Source organism: Nelusetta ayraudi, unplaced genomic scaffold, assembly GCF_046127955.1.
Source record: "Nelusetta ayraudi isolate G7.1 ecotype Tasmania unplaced genomic scaffold, CSIRO-AGI_Nayr_v1 ptg000136l, whole genome shotgun sequence".
Lineage (NCBI taxonomy): Eukaryota > Metazoa > Chordata > Actinopteri > Tetraodontiformes > Monacanthidae > Nelusetta > Nelusetta ayraudi.
In genome coordinates, this window is record NW_027466186.1 from 325,264 (window position 1) to 343,588 (window position 18,325).

The 18,325-nt window shown below is 48.2% G+C and overlaps 1 protein-coding gene across 7 annotated transcripts in view; it reads left to right on the forward strand.

The window, feature by feature from the left end:
* The window catches only part of klhl32 (kelch-like family member 32), a 32,602-nt gene that overhangs the window by 12,930 nt on the left and 1,347 nt on the right, over positions 1-18,325 (forward strand). For all 7 annotated transcript variants that reach the window (XM_076012784.1, XM_076012786.1, XM_076012787.1 and 4 more), the window contains 6 exons: positions 5,127-5,225; positions 7,608-7,823; positions 10,852-11,578; positions 12,135-12,193; positions 15,206-15,398; positions 17,379-17,473. In XM_076012784.1, coding sequence (XP_075868899.1) covers positions 5,127-5,225; positions 7,608-7,823; positions 10,852-11,578; positions 12,135-12,193; positions 15,206-15,398; positions 17,379-17,473 — 1,389 coding nt within the window. The remainder of the gene's footprint in view (positions 1-5,126; positions 5,226-7,607; positions 7,824-10,851; positions 11,579-12,134; positions 12,194-15,205; positions 15,399-17,378; positions 17,474-18,325) is intronic.

Genomic DNA, 18,325 nt, shown 5'->3' on the forward strand with positions numbered 1-18,325 from the left:
AGCAGCCCCTCTGGCAGCAGAGATCTGCCAAAGACAAGAGACAAAAGAATAAGTGTAAGTGAAATTGCGCAGGTGTCTGCATGTGTAAATGATGTGCGGCTGTGCCGGGCTAATGACTCAGACAGTCCCCAGAGGCCCCGCTGTTGTTAACTGTATCCACCAACCCCCTCCGAGGAAGAGCGTCAGGCGGTAAAGCCTCATTAATTTGAGATCAACTGCGTATTCTGAGTAGGATAAGAATAAGTTGCGCCCTGGAGAATGTTGCCGTTTTACGAGACTAAACTCTGCGCATTCATCCAACAGCGATGCTCGGATGTGCCAGTAGATTGTAAAATGTATGTTCATGCATTATGTAGCAGCGGAAATGCTGTGTAGCTAGAAGCTATTGCATTATTACAATTAGTGGAATTAAAGATGAGCAATACCAGAGTTGGCAAAAGTATTCACATTCTGTACTGAAGTAAACATATGGATACTTGGGTAAAAAAAAAGAAAATACTCTGGTAAAAGTCTTTTGCTCAAGTAAAAGTAGGAAAGAACAGGTTCTGAAAAGAACTTTATCAATGAAACACTGCATTCGTTGATAATTTTGCAAAAAATATAAAGTTGTGGCAGAATAATCTGGACTGAACTGAGCAGTGGGACCCGAATGCTGAGGTACTCTAAAATAGAATTAAAAAAAAAACAACACTATAAAACACAAAAGTAACACATGTAAGAAGTAGAAAGTATAGATATTTGTATACAAATAAAGTAATAATACTCAAAAACGTACTCAGAAAAGCAAAATACAGATATCTGAAAAATCTACTTCAGTACAGTAACAAAGCAACTTCATTACTTCCCACCTCTGTCAATTACACTACTACACACAACAACTATCACACCAACTCCATGATTTGGGTGCGTTTGACTAATTCTAATAAGAATGAATGCGTTTTTCAACTAATGAAACTGAATCAATAAGCAGTTGAGAAGTGAACCTATCATCAATAAGAGGCAGATTAGATTCATTTGAAGAGTGCATTTCAATTTCTTGCAGCAGACGCGCGCTGGATCCTCTCGATCTGCACCAAAGGGCCGTCGGTTCTCCTCTCACGCTGCTGAACTTTGCTCCGGCTCACGCTGAGGACAAGAGAGCCCAGGGAAAGAGGACGGCGTCACACGCGTCCCCCCGGCCCAAGGAGCGAGACAGTGACTTTAATGAAGTCGCCGCGCTCGTCCCGACGGGCAAACAGATGAGCGCGACGATCGTTTCTAATAAGCCTCCTTGACCTTGTTTGTCCCGAGACGCCGATCTCCGGCAAAAGCAAAAAACCCCCCCGCGGCCTCGCGCCCCGCAGAGGCGAGGAACTTTGTAATTACCGCTAATTTTATTTCCACTGTGGAAATGAGGAGAGATGGGAGCGAGCGCTGGTGGGGTTGAGGGGAGGGGCGTTTAACTAGGTCAACAGCAGGATCGCCAGCCCACCCAGCTTTGGGTTGGCTCGGCCCCCCCGGTCCGCCCAGCCGAGATGACGGCGGATCAGACGAGGGCAATATGCTCCGTAAATAACGACCCACTAAAAATCATGCAGCCACACACACACACACACACACACACACACACACACACACACACACACACACGACACGCCAGGCTGGCCGGCTGGCAGGGATGCAGCCTGGATGAGTCCGCGGCCTTCAGGAGGTTTCCTCGCTCCCTGCCGGTGGTCCGCCGTCTCTGCGGGACTCTGCAGGTAAAGGCCCACGAGTGCAATGAAAAGGCGGTTTACACAAGAGCTGGCTGTGCTACTCCCACACTGGGGTTTGAAGCCGCCTGTTACGAAACAAACTTGCTGCCGCGTGAGATTGAAGTGGGCCCCTGCAAAAGAGAGCGGAGCAGCGAAGTGAGGACTCACTTAGCGGTTATTGCAGTTGTTATTTCGGAGCGCACCTCCACCGCGGCGTTTCAAAATTGCCAGTTGGAAAGAAGTCACTCCGAAAAAATTGTTTGTTGTCTGTCTTTTTGTATATCACCTATCCAGCTGTCTCGCTATCCTAGGCTATATTTTCAGCTGTCTAGTCATCCTCCATCTTCCCGCCTTCCTTCCTTCCTCCTCGTCCTTCCTGCCTTCCTTCCCCTGTCCTCGATCCTGTTCCTTCCTTCCGTCTTCCACCAGTTGACCTACTTGTTGCAGACCTGTTGCTCTGAAATGGCTCATATTCATCACCTCAGGATAGACGGGAAAAGATTGTCAGATACAATCAATTGGACGGATACAACAATCGGATGTGCAAGAAGATGGGGGGGGGGGGATGAATTGAATATATGAAAATATAACTGTACTATTCACAAGGCGCAATGTAAAACTGCAAATTCTGTGAAATATCCAGTAACTGCCACCACCAGCTGTGGTGAATATCTGGACATGTTGGAGTCCATGTCACGTACCATAAGACAGGGTTTCATCTTTTTAAGAGCTGTAAGATCAAGTGGGACATTGTAGATGTGGCAAAACTGGCATCAGCTTTGTTGGCACTATCATGACCTGCCCTCAGGTGCTACTAAAGCTTCCTTTAAAATTGCCGCATTGCTCAGAGTTTTGTTTAAGTTAGTTTAATTTTGATTTAAAATTAATTAATTAATTAATTTAAAAAAACAAAAAAAACATATATATATATATATTATTATTATTTTTTTTTAGCTATTTAGTAACTGAAGCCTAAATGCACAGAAGCTGTTACTCGCTGTGGAATATAAATATCACAATATGTAAAGCGTGTGACAGCTCACAGATTGCGCTGCTGGTTAATTGGACCACTGCCCATGCCTGGCAGGAAACCACAGAGTGATGAATGTGCACAAGCAGCTAATTGCAGGGGGAAAAGTGTGTGTGTCTGTGTCTGTGTCTGTGTCTGTGCGTGTGGGAGGGGGAGGGGGGGGGGTACTCAGCAGCATCAACAGTTGCTGCGGGAATGTATTTTTTTTTTCTCCCCCCTTCCGTTTGCGGCCTCGACGGAGCAGAAATATTTCTCGCCAAGCAATGACTCGGCCGTTTCCGCTGTTTTCGGGAACGGCTGAAGTGGTCAAATAATGTGTGCGGTTACACGACCCAGCAGGAGACAATCAGGGTAAGAGGCTGGCCGTCGGCGCGGAGCTTCGCCGCGGAGCATCGCCTTCGCCGCCTGCATCCGTTTTTTTTTTTTTAAAAAGACAACCTCAAACGAGTGGGCCGCAGAAAAACATCACACTTGTGAGCCGCAGCCCGTTCACGCCGTTCAGCTCCGCCACCGCGTCAACGCCGGCGAGAGGCGAGGAGACAAACGATGAAGTCATTTGTTTCTCACTTTCACTACCGATGCAGTCACGCCTCTGTGGCTATGTAGGCCAGCGAGCTGCTGAATGGATTATCCAAGGCCCCGTCCTGCCCTTCAAAACTAGTTTCATTGAGTTCACTGAGTCACAGGTAGCGCCTCTGCCGCTCTGTGCGCCTCTTCTTTTTTTATTTTAAAGTCGGAAGACGAAGCGATTTAGGATCTGGGTGGTAGCAAGCCCTCCTAGAGGCGCCATCTAAATTGCGTCCGAAATAGACAACAGGCAAATTATAAATGGCCTGAAAAAGAAAAGGTGTTTCTATTGTTGTTATTGTTTTTCTCTCTCTCCCCCCCCCCCCTTCCCCCCAAGCTTCAGTGTTTTCCGTTACACAAAGGCCGCTGCAAAAGCCTGATAAATCTCCCTTTTTATCCAGGGGAAATTATGTAGGGCAACTTTATCTCCGACTAATCGATGTTTCTTGGTAATAAACAGTGGCCAAGATATCTTGAGGTGGCGCAACTAAAGAGTCGGGTGGGGGACGGGGTAAGAGACCAGCGCTTCATCAAAAAACTGGAACGCATCCGTTCGTAGAAAACTGTGTTTTTGAAGGTCACTGACTGCAGGTGTCTAAGTAGGCCGTCTATCTAGGATCTCTTGAAAAAAGGGACCTAAAAAAAAACATCATTTTGGTGGTGGTGCTTTTGTTTTGGGAGTACACATTTGTTAGGAAGCATAATGCAATGCCGACATTAATAGCCAGCTAGGTTTGTCTGTGGCTCATACATTAATTTCATCCATCCATCTTCCATTACCGCTTCTCCTTCTGCAGCCTGCCCCAGCTGCCTTCGGGCGAAGGCGGGGTTGCACCCTGGACTAGTCGACAGTTTGGGAAGACAGACAGCTGTTCACACTCACTCAGTTCAGAGTTCCCACTTCGCCTCAGACACATGGAGACCGCGCAGCCTCCACTGTGAAACACAATGACCTCCTTGCTGCACCACATCACCGCCGTGTCGCCCTGTTCCTTTTATCGCTGCGAAAAACAAACGTATATACATTTCAATTTCAATTAAGGTGGCCCACTCTCCCCGATTTTATTTTATTCTTTAGCCGCTTCCATTTTCACTGTTGCCGCGACTGCTTTCCTCAATGGATTTGATGTGTTTGGAGCACAAGTGTCATCAAAATGCTCTTACAGAGCTCAGTCATTGTTGCAGTGGTGGAAAACAGTTTTTTTTTTTTGTTGTTTTTTTTTGCACACGTCTTGCTTATTGTAATAGTTTGCATTCAGAATCACACTTAAGTCTCCAGGTGGCATTTCTTTTAGTGCAGTCACATACACTGTTCCCTACAGGTCAAAACTGGCCCAGTAAAAGATTTTAGTTTAAAAAAACAAACAAACAAACAAACAAAAAAACATTTCTTAACGAAAAATGTAAGAAAAATAATTTGTCTGATTTTTATTTCATGCTAATATTTGAGAGTGTCAACTGTTAAGGTTGTCCAAACCCCTTTTTTCTCCGCACTATTACACAGCATCCTGCCACCTTGAGACCTCTTTCTCGGACCGGTTATGTAAATCCAGCGATAATGAAAAAAGACTCGGCGTAACACCCTTCTCCTTTTCCTATCGCTTCATTAATTGATGTAACTCGCGGTACCCTGACCTTAAAACAAGAGGAAACATGCTCAGCAAGGCACGCGGCGCGCGCTGCGTGTTGCACATAATTTCATTTGCTGTGATTGAATTGTGCCACGGTGAACATGACGCCGTGGCAGAATACAGATGAAATGATGTGGACAGACCTTGGCCGTGTCCTCTGCGCAGATCACGCTGGAGCCGGCCGTGATCCAGGATGTCCTGTCTGCAGGCAGCCACCTTCAGCTGCTGGAGCTCCTCAACCTCTGCTCCCACTACCTCATCCAGGTAGGCACACACACACACACACATACTGGACACTTGTAAACCTTGTTTGTGTTCATGGTTATTTAATTGCACCGTAATAATACGTCATGGACAATTGCATAGACGTAGATTAAAAAAAACAAAATGCAGAAAGTGTCAAAGAGGTAGAAATAAACAAACTGGTCTTATTCAAGGTAGTTCTACCCCCAAAATAAAACTACTTTTAAAAAATCAAATACAAATTTAACAAAAAAGGTATAAATCCCTTATTATTATTATAGAAAACTGTGTGTAAAAAATAGGAGTAAGAGTGTTCGTGAAGAAAGGACGTGAATCCTGCCTGCTTAATGGCCTGTCCCTACTTTCACCTACAATAAAGAATGTAAATGTAAAATTATAAACTGACAAATATTGTTATTTACAAAACCATTACTATGATGTTGGCAACTGCAACTATAATTCAAAACCAGGAAGGAGAAAAAAATAAATGTCATCTGAGGTTCACCGATGTGGGACCTCATCACTCTCACACCTCCCAAGCTGGTATTACAGCCTTGATTAGGTGTTACATCCAACACTTTGTCAGAAAGAATAAGATCAGTACGACTGAAATTGGAAAAAAAAAAAAAAAAAAAATAGGTTGAATTTAATGACAACATGTAGATAACTTCGACCTGGAAAAAAAACAAAAACTCTTTATCGTCATCCATCACTTTAATTCAGTTCATTGTCCTCTCAGTCCGAAAAATGCACTGGGGATTTGCTCAGGACGCCACAGAAAGCACAGCTTTCGGTTCGTAACACCCGAGTAATTTAATTCCGAAGTCGGGGAGGACTTGTTGAGCAAGAACCCTGCTGATGCCCTGCTGCTGCAAAAAAAAAGGAAAGAAACAAACCCAGTGGAGTCAGTTTATGTCACGCTGCTTAACGCGGCTCCTGCGTCTTTGTAGGGCGAGCTAGCTGCAGCGATGCATGCTGCTTTGTCACAGTCTGACCCAGCTTAATGAGCAGCAGTGCCGAGGCCTTATACACACACACAAAAAAAATAAAAAAATCACAGCTCAAGTTTTTAATATTGGTCAAGGACGCTCCAGCGTGCAGGATCCCGTCAGCTAGGCTGCTTTTTTCAACCTCTCCTTTGCAACTAGGCCACACTGCTGCGGCTTGGCTTTTTTTTTTTTCCATTGCTGAGACCAGGATGGATGTGTTGGAACAGAAACAAAATCAGCCTACAGTCCTCTGGGTTGCCTGCCAAAAAGCTGCTGCTGCTGCTGTTGATGCGGATAAAGACAAATCCGCAGCACAGCGGCACAAACACTCCGCGCTCCCTGCTGCACTGCAGCTGCCGTTTGCCCGACTCATGCACACTTTCCCCCTTTTATCAAAGAGTTGTCTGCGTACTAACATAGGACTACTATTTTATACCTCTATGTGCTTAAAACGCTTGCGGTTCAATCATTGCCAGCGAACCTGAACCGCCGGCAGCATCGTCACAATTGTAGCTCAAAGGCGCCATCTGGTGGTAGAAGCTGCCTAATGCATGATTACTGTCGCTGCTTCTGTTGTTCGCCATAACCGTTGGATAAACAAAACAGCCAACGTCTTGACAAAGCATAAACTGAACACAAAACACGCTGTGTTATCTTTCTACCTGTAAACACGCAGCCTGTTCAGGGGCGTTATGTAAGGCAGCGCCTCCAGCAGTGACGCCGCAGCCACACGCCAGGATCTTCTGCCGCTGATATGATGGATATTGGGATATCAAGCGCAGACCTCAGCTAATGGAACATCGATTAGCTGATCAATACTCCACCTGTTGTAAATAGCACTTCTGGCACTCTGGTCTGAAGTGGGCCTGTCTGCACGTGTTATTGGTATTCCTTCCACGGTAATGTAATAATATTATATGGTGAGGACTTTGAATCTTTGTATTTGTATTCTAAATCAAATCAGCTTTAAATAAAACTAAAAAAGGCAACATTCTAAATCATTATTATGAAAAACCTTATTAGTCAAAGACTTCTGAGAGGAGATGCTGTATTTTCCCTGATGTACAAGAGTATGATGTGTTCTCAAGGAGTACCACAAGATGGCAGTATTATTCCACACGTTGGCCTTCATTGCCTTAAAAAAAAACCCTTCTTGCTTTCTTCTTTCTTCTCTCTTGTGTCTTTGTACTTTATGATTTGGTCAGACTGTATATGCCTGTTTTACACATGACATTTAGGATCTTCTTAGAGGAGTTATCATCACCCTGTTGGATACATTAAAAATGAATAGGGATGATGTGGGGGTGCATTAAATCGATTCTAACCCCTCTAACAGGCAAAAATCTTTCTGCACATTTGAGACAGAAAGCGGCTGAAATGTTAAGTTGCTCGCTGATGTGTGTTGACCGTGCAGGAGCTCAACAGCGCCAACTACCTGGAGCTGTACCGCGTGGCCGACCTGTTCCACCTCCCGGCCCTGGAGGAGGCCGTGGTGGGCTTCCTGGTGGAGCATCTGTCGGAGCTGAGCCAGAGCCGGCAGGACGAGGCCCTGCAGCTCCCCTACCGCCTCCTGCGGGAGGTGCTGAAGAGTGACCGCCTCACCTCCCTGAGCGAGGAGGAGATATGGAAGGTACAGGATGTCCGCGCGCGCGCGCGTGCACTTCTTGTTTGTTTCCCCTCCGCGGCCTTGCGGGATGAGCCGGCTCAGTCTTGAGGCGTTCGAGTGCAGCGTAGTGTGGCAACACTCTAATGAAATATAAAGTGAAAAGCACTCGGCCCAGCGCTGTTAATTTGAACGCGCGCACTTCAATATAAATGCACAGCGCGCGCGCGCACACACGCACGCGCACACAAACGGCAAATGAAACGCTGCCGGCGGTGTTTCCTCCCAGTGTTTGTTTATATTAATACTGATGCGCACTAGCAAGGATTGTTTCTGACTGCGCGCATGCGCGGCAGACGCGCACGGCGTGCGTCGGTTCGTGCGTCTGTGCGCGCGAACCATCGGGATTGTGGATTGCAGCGGCGGCAATGCAGTGTGTGTGTGTGTGTGTGTGTGTGTGTGTGTGTGTGTGTGTGTGTGTGTGTGTGTGTGTGTGTGTGTGTGTGTGTGTGTGTGTGTGTGGGGGGGGGGGGGACTCACTGTTTTGACTGTTCATTTGCACCAATCAGCGCCCCCCAACCACCACCACCACCAACCCTCCCTCCCCCACCACCCTCGTCTCTGATTAGGCCCACCGCGGCTCCATCAGGGCCCCCAATCCCCCAGCTGTCACTCGGCCGCCCGTCTGATTGAAAACAATCAGGCCTCTGATGGCACAATTACCCTGACCCTTTAGCCGGCCGCCGGCGCCATAATCAGCCTCTGATTAGGCTGCTTCGGGCCTCCTTCACTTCGCCCGGAAGGTTAATTTGGGCGTCAGACGGAAGCGGACGGCGAGGCGGCGGCGCCCCCCTCCGACCCCCCACCCCCGTCCGAGGAAGAAAAAAAAAAAAAGGTGGGGTTTGCAGGGGATGGGTGTGTGCCCGCCGACACTGTACCGATATAGCTGGGCCCGTCAATCATTGTCACCGTGAGTTTTCCTCTCCGAGTCCCCTCCCGCTCTGGAAATCACATTTTCTCCCGGCTTTGTTTTTTTTCCACCCTCTTGTCTTTCTTGCCATCCTTTGCTCTGCCACTCCGTAACCCTCCCCACCGCTATCTCTTTCACTCTTCTTTTCTTTTCTTTTTTTTTTTGCGTCCACACACGCACGCACCGGCAAAGCCGCGCACACACTTTCCTCTTTCAATGCAGCGAGGAAGGAGGGAGAAGGAGTTGATTTATTCTGTGCCCCGAGGAAGTTGTGTGATGCAGCATGACCTTCACAGTCAGCTGCCGTGGTGCGGGCGCACGCACGCACGCACGCACGCACGCACACACACACACACACACACACACACACGCACACACACATGCGCGTACGCGCACGCACACACAAACATACTCATACGCTGTCACTTCAGAGCAATGAGGAGGGGGAGGGGCGGAGCAGAGGGGGGGGGGAGATGGGAGCTGAGTGGCACAGACACCACAAAGACTCCATGATCCTGACTTGCATGTTTGTTGCGCGTTCACTCCTGCGCCGGGGTTCAAGGGGAAACGAAGGGGACGAATGGGAGGCCGTCCGGCGGCCGTGGTGCATAGGTGTCAAACTCTGGCCCGCGGGCTAAATTTGGCCCCGCCGTGTCATTATATTTGGCCCGCGAGGCAAAACAAAAACGACTGGAGATGGCCCGCCACTATCATGTACTGCTAATACTACAGATCCCAGAATGCACTGCTCAATCAGGACAGGGCGTTCATTGAAGTATATGTCAATTGGATTATTGTTGTTATTTTATTTTTAAATGTATTATCAGCCCACGGAAAAGGGTTACTGTTAAAATTTAAATCAGGGGGCTGCAAATAAACAAGAGGCATGCATGTGTGCAATATAAAGGTATTTATTGTATGATATGAAGCTTTGGCTTTTTTCATATTCAGGTTGAAGCAAAACCTGTTTGGATCCATATGAAAAGGTTCACTGTTCTATCTGAAGGAAGATTTTTTTTTCAATAAATATCAATGTTGGCCTGCGACTTTGTCCTAGTTTTAAATTTGGCCGCACTGTGTTTATGAGAGTCTGACACCCCTGCCGTAGTGGTACTGGATGGTGCTTTTGATCCTAAGCGTGACCTCTGGACCCCCAGCCGGCCGTCTGTGGTCACCGCCCCCATTCTCTCAACCCTCAAAACCCCCAAAAACCAACCGTGGCGTTTTCTTGTCGTCGGGCTTCACGGTTTCCTGGAATCTCCAGCCCACATTCGCGCTCTGCCGCGGCTGAATAACCTTCCCGCCACTCTGGAGTTCAATTAAATCCCCTTCTTTTGCAACCCGGTCTGCCTGCATTAAACAAAGGACGGTGCCCGTCGGATATTTACACTCTGTATATTGAATGCTGCTGCTGCTGAGGTACTTGTGTATGCATGCCTTGCCACGATAGCCTATAGGTGTCTAGGAAAATGATTATGATTAGCCCTCCTGCACCCCTTTGTTTTCTCAGATGTGTTTTCTTTTAGCCGCTCCTCTAATCTGTTCTTCCTGCTACACTGGCTCCACGCTTGCCCTTTTTCTTTTCTTTTCAATTTTTAAATTTTGCCTCAGACTCCTATTTTTTCTTCCTCTTCTTATTTTCTGGGCTCTGTATGAAATTTGTGGGTCGACTCTTATAAATGACCCAACGTCCTTGTCGCTGTCTGACCATTTATAAATTAAAACTGAGCACGCCATGTACGGGTACTTGCATTTCAGTACTCAGGGTTTATACCCAATACCTGTATCGGTATCTCTACAGATACCTGGTACCGGCATCAGTATTGGTACGGATACCCGATACTGGTATTAGTATGGATACCCAATACTGACACTCAATACTAATATCGGTATCAATATCGGTACAAATACCCGATATAGGTATCGGTACACATTCCTGGTGCCGGTATCAGTACAGATACTGCTATCAGTGCTGATCTTGATAACAATATCGGTATTGGCATTGATACAGATACCAACATTGATATCGGTATCGTGCGTCCCTAGTTTTTTATTCTTTAACATTCTCCTCCCCGTCCTCACTAGCTGGTGGTTCTGTGGCTGGAGCACGACTGCCGCTACCAGTACACGGAGGACCTCCTCCAGCACGTCCGCTACGGCCTGATGGACGTCCCCGCGCTGCACCACCTGGCCCGCAGCCACCCGCAGGTCCAGTCCAGCCCCACCGCCGCCGCCCTGGTGGACGAGGCCCTGGACTATCACCGCGCCACCTTCTCGCAGCCACTGCGGCAGTCGGCGCGCACGCGGCCCCGCTTTCAGTCGCTCACCCTGTACATCGCCGGCGGGCGCAAGCGCGAGGTGAGCCGCGTGCGCGAGCTGCGCTACTTCAACCCGGTGGCGCAGGAACACGTGCGCGTGGCCGGCGGCTCCAACTGGAGCGAGCTGGCACCCATGCCCGCCGGGCGGAGCCACCACTGCGTGGCCGTGATGGGCAACTTCCTGTTTGTGGTGGGTGGCGAGGTGGAGCACGCCACCGGGAGGACGTGCGCGGTCCGGACAGCCTGCCGCTACGACCCGCGGGGCGACTGCTGGGCCGAGATCGCCCCCATGAAGGCCTGCAGGGAACACTTTGTGCTGGGCGCCCTGGGCCAGTACCTGTACGCCGTGGGGGGGCGCAACGAGCTGAGGCAGGTGCTGCCCTCGGTGGAGCGCTACTGCCCCAAGAGGAACAAGTGGATGTTCGTGCAGCCCTTCGACCGCTCGCTGTCCTGCCACGCCGGCTGTGTGGCGGACGACCTGCTCTGGGTCTCAGGTAGAGCTTCTTCGTGTGTGTGTGTGTGTGCCTGCTTTCTATGAATATACACACTAGCGTTCAAAAGTTTGGAGTCACTGACTCATTTCTGCATTGAACTCCATTATAACCAGCTTCATGAAATAATCTGCTGGAAAGCTTGTAAGAACATTACTAGTGCATGAAAATCAGCCAGGATGTGCTTAACAAGTGTGGGAACATTTTAGTGTTTAATGGAAACCATTTCCAATGTCAAATTTAAAGTGATTGAGAAAAGTGTGCCAAATTTTTGTGTGAACACACTAAAAGTCGGCTGTTTCAAAGAGCCTCAAATATAAACCATGAACTGAGTGTGATTATAAGCCATCCCATAATGCGTTCAGCACATCCTGACTGATTTTCATGCACTAGTAATGTTCCAAGGGCATTCCAGCAGATTATTTCATGAAGCTGCTTATAATAGAGTTCAATGCAGATATGAGTCAGTGACCCCCAAACTTTTGGACGTGTGTGGTGTGCATTCTGTATGACACACAGCTGTGTGAACATTGTTGTCTTGTGCTCGTCTGCGTTGCAGGAGGGGTGACGAACACGGCTCAGTACCAGAATCGACTGATGGTTTACGACCCGGACCAGGTAACAGACGCGCACTTTGCACACTGCACTATTATTATTAAAACAACTCACATTCAGGTTAGTATATTTGCATGGCGTTGCGTACTGTGTCCTCTGTCCTCCTGCACCTGTATGCTGAATCAATATTTTCACATTGACGCTAAATGAAACGAGTGCCTGTGGAGAATTGTAAAAGAGGGTAAATGTTGGACAGGAAACGACCAAGTGGCCCGAAATACGACTTTTATTGCAGTTTAATGATCCGACTCCGCAGCCGGAATGTGCAAAGACACCTTTGCTAGCGCTCGCATGGGCCACTTTATAAGTTACACCTGTTCAACTGCTGGGTGAGAAAAATAACTAATTGGCCAATCACGTGGCTGCAGCTCGGTGCATTAGGGCGCATAGACTTGGTGACTGCGACTTTGCCTGGGGTCTAGAGAGGTGATGAAATGGGGTAATGTGTGATGTGTGTGTTTGCTGCCGGAGTTAGTTTCAGAAATAGGCAATTTACTGAGATTTTTATGCCGAACAAATCTCGGATAATGGGTGGAAAAAAAAGAGAAGAAACTACCCAGTGAGTGGTGATTTGCGGGTGGAAGTGCCTCGATGATCGGAGGAGAGGAGAACCCAGCTGGCCAGAGATGACAGAAAGGCGGCAGTCGCTGAAATCACCGCCCATAACCACTGACGTTTGCCGAATTCTGAACGTTGCCGTGAATATTGAAACCTTGCACTACAACTGCGGAGGACCTCACTGGGTGCCGGGTCTGTCTTTCTGTTCTCCCTGGTGCTAATGTCGTGTTAGCGAGCTGCCACTTCTTTACACACGGCGTGCTTCAGGTGTTCTTCTTCCGCCTTCAGGGAGCAAACTTGCGGCGCCACACCAGGCCTGGCATAGGTACTGCATTATTTTCAGTCGTCGGCGGCGTCTCCGTGTCAGCAGGAACGTTTTTGAAGACGGCTTCATGTACAAAAAAAAAAAAAAAAAAAAATCTGTCTCTGTGTAAAAGGCCCCTAACGTCCCAATTAAAGCACAGTCACTCCACAATGGAATGTAAGTACAGTATGTTTTAGACCAATTAAATGAAATTCGATATTTTTTTTTTACAGCACATCTGACATTATCTCATGGTACACTCTGCTCTGATGCATAATGCACCATGTCACCAACACTTGACTCATCACACAGACTAGTTTCCTAAAAGCAGTGGAGTTCACCGCCGTCTCTGAGGAACGTCTGCGGAATCTATTCCGCTCCGGTTCCGAGTGCAGGTGGAACCACTAGGTGGCAACGCAGCTCAGTGGCCACAAAATCCAACTTTCGAGTTTGTTTGTGTCACTTATGTATTTAGGCAGCAGTCACAGAGTTTTGAATCAGCAGTGTGTGTGTTTTTTTTTTTAGACAGAGGTGCGTGATTAGCATTTGGGGGAGGGGAACCTGGCACCGGTTCGCCACAGACGCGGAGATCTGACGTCGCTCTCGGTTTTGACACCGAGGCTCCTCTCCCTCCCCCGTGCACCTCGCAAGCAGGTGAATCTCTGCCAGGAACTCCCACGCCAACTCGGCAGTCAGACGTTGTCTAACCCGTGTCGCTGCAGTATGTATATATTTATGTGCTGTTTATGTTTATTTGACGCCGCGCATCTGCGTCCGTGTTTACAGTTGCGCCGCATCGATCCCTTCGCTTCCTCGCCTGCCTCTCTCTGTTAAACTCGTCTGGATACCGGTGCACAATTTCACAGAATTTTTGTGAGAATGTTGGAGGATGTTATTTTATTTTTATTTGCCTCCCTCCCCCCTTCAAGGCATCAATGCAGACATTATGCTCACGGTGAGAAAATTACACAACAGAACAGGCAGGTGTCAACAGTCTGCTAACTGATTTTCTCTCTTTTTTTTTACACCATCTGGAATTGAGCGCAATCCCGCAGCATTGGCGGGAAAAACCGGAGAAACCTTTTCCAAAAAGCGCCGAAACTCCCCAGCAGTTTATTATTATAATTATTATTTTATTTTATTTTATTTTTTTACCATGTTTTTTTTTTTTTTTTTTTCAACCACCAGCGGTTAAGTATTTGCTGTTGGTGATTTGATGTGGATAATTGGGAGTTTGAGAGCGATGCTGCATTGTGGACGTTGCCGCTTCCTGCTCCTGCTCCTGCTCGTGCTCTCTCTCCTGCTCCTGCGCTTGCGCAGCCCGCTGTGCTGGAATGTCGGAGGCTGCGGCTCCTGTTTGCGTATGTATATGAGCCAGCTGTTAAAGAGAGGCTGGATCTTGGCAAGGCGGTATATGGAGGTATGCGGCGTGCGTGCGCGCGCACGTCTAAGGTACACACCCATATGGACCGGTGTTTGTACACGTGTGCGTGGAAAGCGAGGGGAAGGCAGAAGCGGAGGGAGGGAGAGAGAGAGAGGAAGAGGAAGAGGGGAGAGCTTCTCATTTGTATTCACCATGAATCTACATTCACCTGCCAAAGCAACAGCAACCCCCCACCCACTCTACCCTCAACAGATGGCCACCCGTCAGCTCCCAGCAGACACACACACACACACACACACGCACACTCTTATTCGCCACCTCAGCCGCGCACGCACACACACACGCACACGCACACGCACACACACTCGCTGCGGACGCAGAAAATCAGCCTGCGCGCACTGGGTGTAAAAATGGAGTGGCTGAAACATATGATTAGAAACAGGGAGGGAAGTCATTAGTACCAACCAGAGCTCCGGTGTCACGTTATTTATCTAGCGGCTGAGCATACATCAATTACCCATGCATGGATATGCTTAAATATTAATCTTCGCGTTCGTCCTCTCCCTTTTCCCCTCCCTCCCTCACCCACCCACATCTCACCTCCTTCTCATCTGCATCCTATCATTTCCTTCCATCTCCATCTCCCCCCCCCCCATTCCTTCCATCTGCTTTCCCTTCTTCCACCTGGCCCCCCGCCCCCCCAACTCCCCCTCCCCCTCCTCCACCTCCGCCGCCCCGCCCCCCCCCCCCCCCCCCCCCCCCCCGACAGGACCAGTGGTTGGCCCGCAGCCCCATGTTGCAGAGGCGGGTTTACCACGTCATGGCGGCGGTGAGGCGGCACCTCTACGTGCTGGGCGGCAATGACCTGGACTACAACAACGACCGCATCCTGGTCCGCCACATCGACTCCTACAACATGGACGTGGACCAGTGGACCCGCTGCACCTTCAGCCTCCTCACGGGTGGGTCCGGTGGAGAGACACACTCGTCCTCTGGATGATTGTTCAGCTCAGTTCAAAATTGGCCAGACAGAAGTTGCAAACTAGCTCGTGAAGTCGTTAGCTGCGTTTCCGTGCTAGTTTTTAGTACAAGAAAGTACAATTGCGATTTGCAGGTGTTTCCATTGAATGGTGTGAAGCGCATAAGCTGTAATTCTCGTACAATCTCGTCCAGCAAGATCCTGCTTTGAGGAAGATTGGGGGGGGGGAACAAAACATTTTGCGTTTTGGAGCATTTTCACTTGAAGCGAACTGGTCACGTATGTCACATCTGGTGACGTGTAAATGCGAAAAAAAAATTGTTCCCATGACACTTATGCGATATACCTCTATCAATATGTCACACAGATTAAATTGAGCAACTCAACTCGTTATAAAGTATCTTTTTTAACTGAGTAAAATGAGTGCACACTGTAAGTATGTAGACTCTACATGTGGTAATAATGCATAGCCTAGGGAAAAAAATAATAACCTAACAGCAACCTAACAGTAAATGAGCAAATGTCTTAGTTTATGTTGGCTAACTAGGTTTACAAACACGTGTGCATTCATTTCTCCATGACACCCCTAGTGGTGGGCAGTAGTATTGCAGCATCTAAATCAAAATCTTTGATCTGCTGGTTTGGTCAAATATCCACAAATCAGAACACACCTGAAACAGAATGACAAGCAAAAAAAAAAAACTTTCCCAACAAACTTTTACTGAATCTTATTTTGCCATGAATATTTTACTGTTATATAGACTAACTTCAGAGGCTGTAATGCTAATTTACCTTGGACACTCTTGCTTGTTTGCGCCTTTGGTAACATATGTAGAGAGAAGCTTTTACCTTCATGCTGCTCTCATTAAATAAAAGTCATAATGCTTCCCTGCTGGTTGTGAGTAGGCAGGCGGGCGCTATACAGCGTAAACACACACACATATATATATATATATATATTCTTTCTTCGTATACGTGGGCATGTTTTGCGTTTTATAGCCTCCGTGCTGGTGGAGGTGGGATGGAGCACCACTTCCGCCAGCGCTCACCTCGGGGGCGCCGCAGACACGGTGCGTCACCGGCACTTTGAGCGTTTAGTGTCGAAGAATATTCATATTCATCATTGCGCGGAGAAGTTATAATGAAGCGGGAGGATAATGAAGCTCTCCGTTCTGGCGTCTCACCCTCGCACCTGCGGAAGTCACGGAAAGACAATGCACCTCTGTTCTACTCTTCATCTTCGTTTGTCCCCCTCCCCCAACTCCTGGGTGTGGAGTCCTGTTCCCTCAGAGTTGCGGGGTCTGCTGGAGCCTCTCGCAGCTGTCATAGGGCGAAAGGCAGGGTGACATCCTGGACAAGTTGCCAGTTCATCGCAGGGCCTCATAGAGACAAACGAAGACAAACAACCATTTGCTCTCGCATGCACATACTTAGGGTCAATTTGGAGTTCCCAGTTCGTCTCACACGCCTGCTTTTGGACTGTGGGAGGAAGCTGGAGAACCCAGAGAGAACGCACGCAGACGCAGGGAGAACATAGATAGATGGATAGATGGATGGATAGATAGACAGATCGATGTACTTTACTGATCCCAAATTGGGAAACTACACTGTAGCAGCACTAAAAAAAACAGTTCAAAAATAAACTATACAGTTGTTAGAAGAACATTCAAATCGATCTATGTACAACAAACAACCAAAGCAGATGTGCAAAAGACAGTCAAATTGTGCAGGGGCGGGGATAAGCAAGGTTTTTATAAACCATTAGTACGTTAATGGCCATTGAGTCCAGAAATATTGAATAATTTTATCAGTCACACAGTGGGGAAGAGTTATCAAGGGCGATGTCTCCAGGCAGGAAGGATTTCCTGAAGCGTTCCTTCACACGACGAAGATGCGAACTCCACACAAGAAAGGTTCCCAGGCCGGGAATCAAACCCACATGACCCAAATCTGTCCCCCTCAGGTCAGAACGAGTCGGGCGTGGCCGTGCACGACGACAGGATCTACGTGGTCGGCGGATACTCCATTTGGACCAACGAGCCTCTGGCGTGTATTCAGGTGAGACTCGGGAGTTGTTTTTTTTTTTTTTTTTTTCTTCCCCCCCCGGCCGTGACAGCTTGCGGCGCGTCGGCGTCGCGACAGACGAAGCGACACCAACTCAGCCGTTTTGCACTGACAGGGCGACGTTCGTACGTCAACAATGGGACGGCACTAATTGCACAGGTTCCCCCTGCGAATGTAACCTTGAGCGCGAGACCGAGCCCCCGCGTTTCCCAGATGGTCGGATCTGCCGCCGCGTGAACCAATGGCAAACATTTTAGCAAAGAGGGTGGCGGCGGGCCGCGCGTTTTATTTCCTCCGCACCCGGCTGTGTGAGTGGAAGGGTTGTTGTAGAGCACACCTTTAATTGGCGACAATATTGTCAAGAAAGTAGCTATAAATAGAAGTGCGATTATGAAGTGAGTTCAGGGCTGTCTTCCATTTAGTGTGGCTGAGTATTTTTAGCTAGGTAACGGCTGCAGAAACAGCATCTGGCAACAGTTTGACCTGAGTGGAGCAGTGTAAACCAGGTGGAGTGATAACTTAACTTTAGGAACGTCTCTTGTGTATCCTCACAGTTTAGTTGTCAGCATCCAGCAGATGTAAGCAGATGTTTACGCTTCACTAGTCGTCTTTCAGCCTTTTAATCGCTGGACACCTTCTTCTCCTTACTTCCTCTTTCAGAGTTGTTATCCAATGATTTAAAATGAACTCAAAGGGTCGTTTTTGCACGGTACTTTCTTTTGTTTTTGCAAACACGATTCACACTCAAAATCCCCCCCCCCCCCCCCCCAAAAAAAAAAAAGGTACAGCGAGAAAACCTCTCTGGCACCTGCTAAATCTGAGCTCATTTATGCACACAGCTATTGG